Here is a 9,278-nt window from a genome sequence, read left to right as displayed (position 1 = left end):
ATTTGATCAGTCAAGGTGGGCCAATCTGAGCTCGGTTATACCGCATGGATGGCACTCGGCTAGAGAACCTGGTATTTATGACCTGCACATGTGTGGCCACACATAATTGAGGATATATAATTTTTTCTTTTAGGAGGGTTTCCGTACAGTGATAAAATGAAGGCAAAGACATTAAAAAAAGAAAAAAAAGGGGGAAAAAAAGGAACATAACTTGTGATTTGAACTCGTGATCCTTCAATGTTGCCCGGAAAGGTAGCTCAGTCGGTTGGTTCGTCAAGCCAGCGGTTACTTTCAAGCGCCATAGCTCCTGCTCCGAGCCTCATACTTATGTGGAAAGGGGCTGGTGTTGTCCGCGACAGTCCGCGACAGTGGTTGGAAGGCATAATTTCTTGGAAAAATGGCCGCCAGAGGAGCAGCGTGAACTCGAGCGGCTTTAGAGACTAGGAAAACTGCCTTAAAATATTTAGACTTGAGGGGTAGCTTCGTTAACAAACTATAACACGGCAATCAGCACTCGAATATAATTATAACCCTAATAATAATTGGAAATATTCATCTCATCTATAGGATCTAAAGCGCGCGCTGTTTCTTGCCTCTGCGTGTAGTAGTTAAGAGAGCCAGTTTAAGGGCGGAGAAGAGGGAAGGAAAAGAAAGCAAACTTGCAGCGCCGTGGTTTTAAGGCGCAACCGTGGTAGAGAAACGGAAAGGCGATATAAGCATGCGTGGCCATGATACGCACACGACAAACTGCCTTACAATATTTAGACTTGAGGGGAAGCTTCGTTAACAAACTGTAACACGGCAATCAGCACTCGAATACGACGAGAGAATTAATTGAGACGTGAAAAATTCCCTTGAAATAAATCTGGTTTGCGAGACAAATGCTTGTATGTATTGAATCTCTTAAAAGATGAGGGGGGAAATATGCGCTCACCGAGAGGGCATCGTCAGCACGAGACCACCACCAGGCTCCTTACGGGGATGTGGAGAGCTTCGCGGCCGGAACGAAGCCTCCCCTCTCCGCCGGCCAGGCGTGGAAAACGCGCTTTCCGATCGCTCAAGGTTGCGCAGGAATAGTATAGTTCTAGCGTCTAGGAAAAGCTTTAACAGGTGCGAGGACGGCACGCATAGCGTGGGAAGCTAGCCGCCGGAATAGCTATCTTCGAGAGCTATTCTATATTATATTATATTATACTTCGAGAGCTATGACTGATGCTGTAAACAGTATTGAATCCCAAAAGATTCGGAAGCTGTTTAGCACTGAACATGGTGCGAAATAATAATTTCCCAGCAATTTATAAATTTTGTTTAAAATATAAACGTCGAACCAAATATGTCACATCTGCGTCCTTTACGTTTTTCCTGCAACCACCAAAATTTGTGTGCAAAATTAAGTAAACGTGCAGACGGACGATTGGATGTAGCTATTAGAAGCTATTTCTTTTAAGTTCATTTAGTTATTTCATTATCATACCGATTGTGCTTGAGCAGTGGTCGCCGCCTTCTACAACTGAGGACATGCCACAGATATGACTCACGGCCGTGGTGCCTCCTATATCGAGGGAGCCAGTGTGCAAGAAGGCTTGTATGTCGCCCACTGCAAATGTACGCCAAACGTTGCACGCTCGAGGGTCTGCGTAATCCATGGCAATCCAGATATTCTTTAGATTTAATGTGTTGGGGCCTTGTAATGTAATGCTATTCCAATCTCCTGACGTCATAGTTACGTAACCACTGACGCAAGCATCGGGCTGTAACCTGCAGCGTTGTTTCAAAAGCCCCATCAAACGCGCTCCTCGTTTATGCAAGTCTTATTTTTTCTGTCAATGCGAATAGCATCGCCTGCATTGAGAAGATTTTCTTATAGAATTGACTGAAAAGAGGCGAGGAGCCCGCTCAAGTAGAGAGGGGTTCGATAGGGCTGAGCCTGTGCAGTGAAAGTATAGATAACAAGATGAGTAAGATGGTGCCGGCGTCTGGTATTTACCCGCTTCCCATTACTTAGCTTGTGGTGGCTGATAGAAAACCGCGGCGGCGTGCAACGGAACGTTAAAAATGCCGCCAGTACGATCCCCAGCAAAGAGTAGTTCGCAAAGTGAAGTCATATACATGCCGAAAGATATCTGGATGCATGATGACTGACCGAGAAGTCCATATCGCCCCCCTCAACGGGCCGAAAAGTCTCCATAACGTTATACTGTCCTGGAAAAATCATTATTATACACCAATAAATCAATGCTCCCTGACCGCTCGGAATAGCTAGTGCCAGAGCAATCGGGGGAAGCCATCTTCTATTCCTTTCGGAACAGGGCTCTACCCGGCTATTCAGGAAAAAAATTTCAGTTTTGTTCGGCATATTAATATGTCACGCCAATTAGACGAGGTGACTTTTCGCGATTTTGCGACGTCGCGTGATGGGCAGGCGAAGTGGGTGCAGCCCGAGAACGTTTGATCAATGGCAGAGCGTTATGGTGGAAAAGCTTCGAATCAAAAATAATTATTTTTCATTCGTTCGGTCTAATTATGCATAATCAGTGTGCGCACATTATATCAGATGGGACATTTTCGCTGTTTTCGTGACGTCGCGTGGGAGACATGCGAAGTAGGGGTGACCAGGAAATTTGTTGCCCAATCATGGAGGACTGACTGCCGAATTTGAATAGAAAAGTTTGGAATAGCTTTACGTTATAGCGGCCTTGGTTAGGGACCTTGATCTGTGGGCAGTGGAATTCCTTTGAATTTGAACCAGCAAACAAAGGACTAACAGTTAGCGCAACGCTTGTAATACGAGCATAGGCAGGAAGATACTTTAGAGAGGGTTCGAAATGAATTCTCTACTTTCTGAAATGGGCCCTTAGCGTCTATGGCAAAAAAATGTATATAAACATGGCACGGCTCCTTTAGGACGTCGACGTGTGTCTTGGTAAAAAGCGGAGTTTGATGTGACTGACGTGCGAGAGCTCGATGTCAGGGGAGTCCAAGTCACAGTCAATTGGCTTCTCAGGAACGATGTGATACTTCTGAAGCAGGAACGTGACCAAAAGGAATATCTCCATCGTGGCGAACATGTCTCCTGGGCAAGCTCGGCGGCCTGTAAAAAGAAGAAACATTTATACGCTACTACTAATGGGTTGATGGCGGTTGTCTCATAAAGTGTGTCAAATGTATATGATCGATGTTACGCAACCACAGACAACCAGCCGAATGCAAGGCTCATATATAATTATGGCAAGGACAGTAGAAAACTAGTAACAACAGGTTTCGCCGATGGGACTAGGAAGTCAGGTAGTGCACGGCAACTGGCGGAGGTGCATAAATACCAGCGTTTTATATATAAGACATTTACTGACAGGAATTGGAACACTTAGCTGGAGGTAAACAGGAGATGTGGACATTAGTTCTCAAGTGACGCTACTCTTTCGCTAAGGGCACCAAATTGCCTCTATCTAGTTTGAACATACATCTTGCGAAAGCTGCTTTGAAATAGGCACAGCGAAATAACCGTTTATTGCCATTTTACTCCTCATGAAGTCTTCTGTAGTTTATGCGCTGCGTGCTCGCTGGTTGCTATCTCGACTTGTGAGTGAGTGAGTGAGTGAGTGAGTGAGTGAGTGAGTGAGTGAGTGAGTGAGTGAGTGAGTGAGTGAGTGAGTGAGTGAGTGAGTGAGTGAGTGAGTGAGTGAGTGAGTGAGTGAGTGAGTGAGTGAGTGAGTGAGTGAGTGAAGAAACTTTATTGCAGGTCCGGCGAGGGCGCGAACTGGCTAGTCCCACCTGGCTAGTCCCACGTCGGGACCGGCAGGTCTAGCCCACCGGCCCGGTCGCTGGCATGCCGGACAGCCAGGATTTTCTTTTCTAGAGCAGGGCTACGCAGAAGCAAGTCCCACTCCTCCTTGATGAACTTGGAGTACGCCGACCCGCACTCCCAGAGCATGTGCGCTAGAGTGGAGGTCTGCTCGCAGGAGGGGCAGGCGTCGTTGCGATACACGTCTGGGTAAGCCTCGTGGAGAACGGACAGAAAGGGATACGTGCTGGTCTGCAGAGGCCTAAGCGAAACGGCTTGCGCCCTATTCAACTTGGGGTGAGGGGGTGGAAAGACCCTTCTAGACATATAGAAGAATGTAACAATCTCGTTGTGAGTAGCGGAAGCGTCCCTGTCAAACTTTGGGTTAGGGTTGCGCGCCCGAACCAATAGACAGCATGTGTCACTTGTTATGCGAAACTAGGTATGGGCCAATGCAAATGGGCTTATTAATGGCCAATACTACGGAATAAGTAGTAGCAGCAGGCTTTAATCATAGAAAGGCGGAGCTGTAGGCCCCGTGTGTGAAGAACGAAACACCACAATTACTACACGTGTAGTAACACGTGTAGTAACACAAGCGGGACTGAAGACCTCGATATAGCTGTATATCTACCGTACGCATACGCCTATCCACAAGATTATTTTCTCTATGGGCGTAATACATTTACATCGTCCTAATAACACAGGCAGCTGACAAGTACTAACAAGAATGCGGTGCTCGTGTGACCCGGTAATGCATCTGCCTCGATAACGATAACAAGCTTCGGATCATTTAGATTCCAATAGTGCGCTGTATCTGCACGTTTTCTTTTGTCCAAGTGAAGCTTTCTTTACCTCTTGCCTTTCGGGGTACTGTATTGCTGGTTTTGAACACTACTTCAGCCACTGATCATATGACACTGGGTGTGCGCCAACGAGTACCAAATCATATGGACCACTTGCTCTTGGCTACTGCGTTGCGGACTCGACAGCTTAGGCCACTGGCTGCGTGCCACTCATTGTATTCGCATTTTTCTTTCCAATCGCGCACCATAGCTATGTACTACTGTGAAACAGGCATTACAGGAGCCCTGCATATGCTCAGACGCGTTTCCTACTTTTAACTGTGTCTAAACTTTTCATGAGAGAGAGAGAGAGAGAAAATTTATTTTGGTTCCTTCAAGGATTGAAGATTTTTCCCGCCACAAGCATCACCGCTTTTCTATGACTGGATTGCGCTTAGTATCAGACTGACGGCACAAATTGAAGAAAGAATACCAAAGAACAAGAAATGGGCGTGCGCAGCGTAAGTGAACCTGTTGCGGTACATACGTCCCTTTCTTGTACTTTTACGTTCTTTATTCAAGTTGCTCCGTCACTGCAATAGTAGGCGCAATACAATCGCGAATGTCCGCCAACTAGCCCCGTTCAGTGCTTTACTAAACATTATCGCTTTCGTTATTGTCGAGCTATTATCTTGCAGCTACAGGCGGCGAATCTGTTCTCCTGTCATACGCTTCTGCTGCTACATCGCTAACTCAAATAAGCTCACCATAATTTCAACAACGACAATGCGCCGGGCGTTTCTTTTTATTTTTGCGGAGTGTCTTCATTACATCTGGTCTGCTGAAAAAATACCATAGCAAGATGGAAGGGCCCATAGAGTTTCTCCTCATACTTGGGCAGTGGCAACAGCGAAGCAATGTGCCTAAATACTGGAACTTTTGTGTTCCATAGTTGAAACGGCTGGTAGTCGCACGCTCTACCTACTTATTTTATTTATTTAGGAATACTGGAGGCCTTAGAAGGCCCAGGCAGGAGGGTAAAAGTACATACAAAAAAGAAAACCCAATAGATTGACGAAGCAGTAGATGAAGCTCCGGAAAATGTAATAGAGAGTAGGAATGCATGATGAGTAAATCACCTAGATAATGCATAGAGATTGGCGAATACAAATTGAAACACTGTTTCATAAGCACAACTTCGAATTACTGGAAATGTAATAGAGAAAAAGAGGAATGTATAATTCAAAATTATTACAACGCGTAAATCAATATTGCACAACGATTCATATTGAAACAATATTTCGCAACAACAAGCACTAATTTTAGATAGTAATGGACGCTATTGAGTCAGTGCTGACAAGTTTGGTATAAGGTAGGCTGTTCCATTCCGTTACTGTTCGAGGAAAAAAGGAATACATAAGGACATTGGTTCTACCATTATAAGGCGTTAATGAGGCAGCGTGGTGATGTCTTGTTCGGCGGGCATTAAGGGGTGTTATATAAGGTTTGGAAGAAAGAGATTTATTGTTACTCAGTAAGAAGACAAATTTAAGCCTGTGAATTTTTGTTCGTAGTTGCAGACTGAATATTCTGTTCAGCCATTAACTGATTTGGGGAATCACTTGAGTGACATCTATAGAAGATGAAACTTACTGATTTACGTTGTATCATTTCTAGCGCATCGATGTTAGCTTTAGCATAGGGAGCCCATACAATAGCGGCATACTCGAGTTTAGGATTGGCAAGAGAGGTGTAGGCGATAAGACGGATTTCAGAAGGAGCATGCTTTAATTTATTCCTGGGGTAGCAAAGCTTTTTAAAAGCTGAGTCGGAGAGATGAGAGATGTGCGAGTTCCAACTAAGGTTACTGGCTATTGTAACGCCAAGCTACTTGTATTCATTGACCTCCGTAAGAGGTTTGGGTGCTAGGCTATAGGTAAACGAAAATTTATTAATTTTTCTAGTCATCTTCATAAATGCTGTTTTATCAATTTGAAGCTGCATATCCCAGCGTGCACACCATGCTAGTATGTATTGAAAGTTAGAGTTTAGAGTAGCTTGATCTTTTTGGCAGGTGATTTCATTAAAGAGGAGACAGTCATCGGCAAACAGTTTTATTTGTATGGGCTGAGTAACAGTGTCTGCAACGCCATTAATATATACATGTTAAATAATAATGGTCCAAGAACACTACCCTGAGGAACACTAGAAGTGACAGGAAGGATACTGGAAGAACAATTATCAACTACTACGAATTGCGTACGGTTGGAAAGATAAGCGTGAATCCAATTTACGAGATGTGAAGGAATGTTGAGATACTCAAGTTTTTCTATTAGCTTTGCGAGCGATACAAGATCAGATGCTTTCCTGAAGTCCAAAAATATGATTTATGTTTGCCCTGATTTGTCGACAGTGCTAGTGAGACTGTGAATTACAGTGGTTCATTGGGTTACAGGGGAGAGGCCCTTTCGAAAACCATGCTGCACAGGAGATAGAATGGCTCCATCATAGAGAAATTTATTGATTTCAGAAGCAATAATGTGTTCTAAAAGTTTGCAAACAAGATGAGGTTAGTGATATGGGGCGGTAGTTTGCCACAAGTGATGGATCACCTGTCTTTAGTATAGGGACAATACGAGCACAAAGCCAGTCGTTAGGAAGCACCACCGATGAAGGGGATGCACAAAAGATAATTACAATAAAGCGTAATAGCATTTCGGCGTACCTGTGAAGAAACGCGTTTGCTAGGTTACCATGCCCTTGAGAGGATTTTGTTTTTATATTCAGAAGCATAGAAAAGACGCCAGACAAAGAATAAAACTAAAATCATCATCCTGTGCTACGCCATTCACACGACGGGAAACGGGCGAGTTAGAAAAGACACTGTTCAAACAAGCATTGAAGTGATGAGCGATATCTTCTCAGCGACGACAGGATTGCTTTCATGCATAATATGGTTTACGTTTTTTTACTGAGATAGCCCCAAAACTTGGAAGGAGCAGCTCTGATGAAGTTAGGCAGGTTTAACTGGGAATAGTGAAGTTTAGCACCTCTGACAGCCTCATTTCATTGTGCTTGGTAGGGTCCTACTATGTCACGAGAAATAACCTGTCGTCTTAGTCGTTTGACCTTTGTCTTTATGTGCACTATGTTCCGAGTCATCTAGGGAGTCATCACTGTGAGCCGGCCTAGTTCAACTTTATTCATTGTGAAAGTTTGCGCTAAACGAACGGGGACAAAGAAAGCGCTTGTAATTGTGTGTATTTCTTTATTCCCGTATGTTTAGCATAAAGTTTCAAGTTCGATTTCCGACGTGCAAGTTGCTTCCGCACTAAGGGAACGTCTATTACCTATAGACATCCGTATCGATCCCGGTTTGTGTGTGGCTGCATTGAACTGTCGGCTCCATCTATGATGGAGTGACGCTGCACGACCCCAAGTCGCATACGTTCGTGTTAAAAAAGAGGTCATACACTGCGGCACCTGCAAGCTGCCACAGTTCACGACCTTCGGCATAACGATGACCAAAATGCATCTTTTTTAGTATTGTTTCATGCGCGCATTGTTTTTTTTCTTTTCTTCATAGTGCGCTACTATTCATTATGTTTCATGCACATATGTTTTGTCTACATTTTCTTGCCCGCGATGTAAGCACATTGCGTTTATGAACTCTTACTACAGGTCTTCCTTCCGAACTCACGACATATGCATCGGTTATCTGTATTCTTGCGTGTCTTCACGAACTTTCAAGCCTGAGGAAGAGCGTTGGGTGTCGCCAGCAAATGCCTTATTTGTAGTCACAAGCTAGGTTGCAAAGCTTTCCCACGTCTTCCGAATGCAGAAATAGTTGTTACCTGTGTATATCTTCAAGTGTTCATTATGCCACGATGAGTGTTTTCGACAACAAGCCAGGTTGCATTCTTTCTTCGTATGGGGAGAAAATGGTTCTTCGTTTATCAATGAACAATTGGATAACCACGAGCATAGATTTTCAATATCTCCTGATGTAAAAAAGGTTTGCATTGGACAATTCAACTCTGCAAGTTTACCCAGCTCATTTTCTTTCTTTGTTAGACACCACTCACAGAAAGAGAAGCGTTTCCTGTACGGCTCAATTCTATTTTCTCAACTGAGCCTAGTTGAACAGTTTACTTAGTGCCAAATGTGTTCCTAGTTATTTATGTGCTTACCATGGAGGTCAATGCCGAAAACGCTTTCTTTGTGCGTTTTCTCAGTCACTATGCAATGAAAAACTGGCCTTACATGTGACGTTCAGCAAAGCCTGATCTTTACAATCTCTCTTGTCCTCATCACACTGTGATTTAGCGTTGCTGGTTTGCGCTTTCCGTAATAAAAAAAATCACGTACCTATGCAAAATGGTATCAAATGTTCGGGTTTATGCGAAAACAATGTCCCATCTTCATTCAGATAGCGTTCCGGGTAAAATTTTGTAGGTTCTTTCCAAAGAGCTGGGTCGTTGTGAACCGCCCAAATATTCGGGAGAACAACCGTGCCCTTCGGTAGGAAGAAGTCACCAACCACGACATCCTCTGCACACCTGAAAGAAGGGGCAACAAGCATTTTCACATTGCATTTTTTTTATTATTATTACCAGCGCAGCTCACCCCCGCTTGAAGTTACGCGCACATATGCGATAGTTTGTTTCAAATACATTTCAATATTTCTTTCCCCTCATGTATAAATTAATGTC

At 44.0% G+C, this 9,278-nt stretch overlaps 1 protein-coding gene across 1 annotated transcript in view; it reads right to left on the bottom strand.

Moving 5' to 3' along the window:
- Positions 1-1,044: 1,044 nt before the first annotated feature.
- LOC142587418 (cytochrome P450 2U1-like) overlaps positions 1,045-9,278 on the bottom strand; it is a 65,166-nt gene continuing 56,932 nt past the window's right edge. The window contains exons 8-9 of the mRNA XM_075698428.1: positions 8,935-9,125; positions 1,045-3,091 (exon numbers count right to left, since the gene is read on the bottom strand). Coding sequence (XP_075554543.1) covers positions 2,901-3,091; positions 8,935-9,125 — 382 coding nt within the window. The 3' untranslated portion in view covers positions 1,045-2,900. The remainder of the gene's footprint in view (positions 3,092-8,934; positions 9,126-9,278) is intronic.

Source organism: Dermacentor variabilis, chromosome 7, assembly GCF_050947875.1.
Source record: "Dermacentor variabilis isolate Ectoservices chromosome 7, ASM5094787v1, whole genome shotgun sequence".
In the NCBI taxonomy this organism is placed as follows: domain Eukaryota; kingdom Metazoa; phylum Arthropoda; class Arachnida; order Ixodida; family Ixodidae; genus Dermacentor; species Dermacentor variabilis.
Note: the sequence above shows the minus strand (reverse complement) of the source record. Positions and strands in the feature narration are given on the sequence as shown.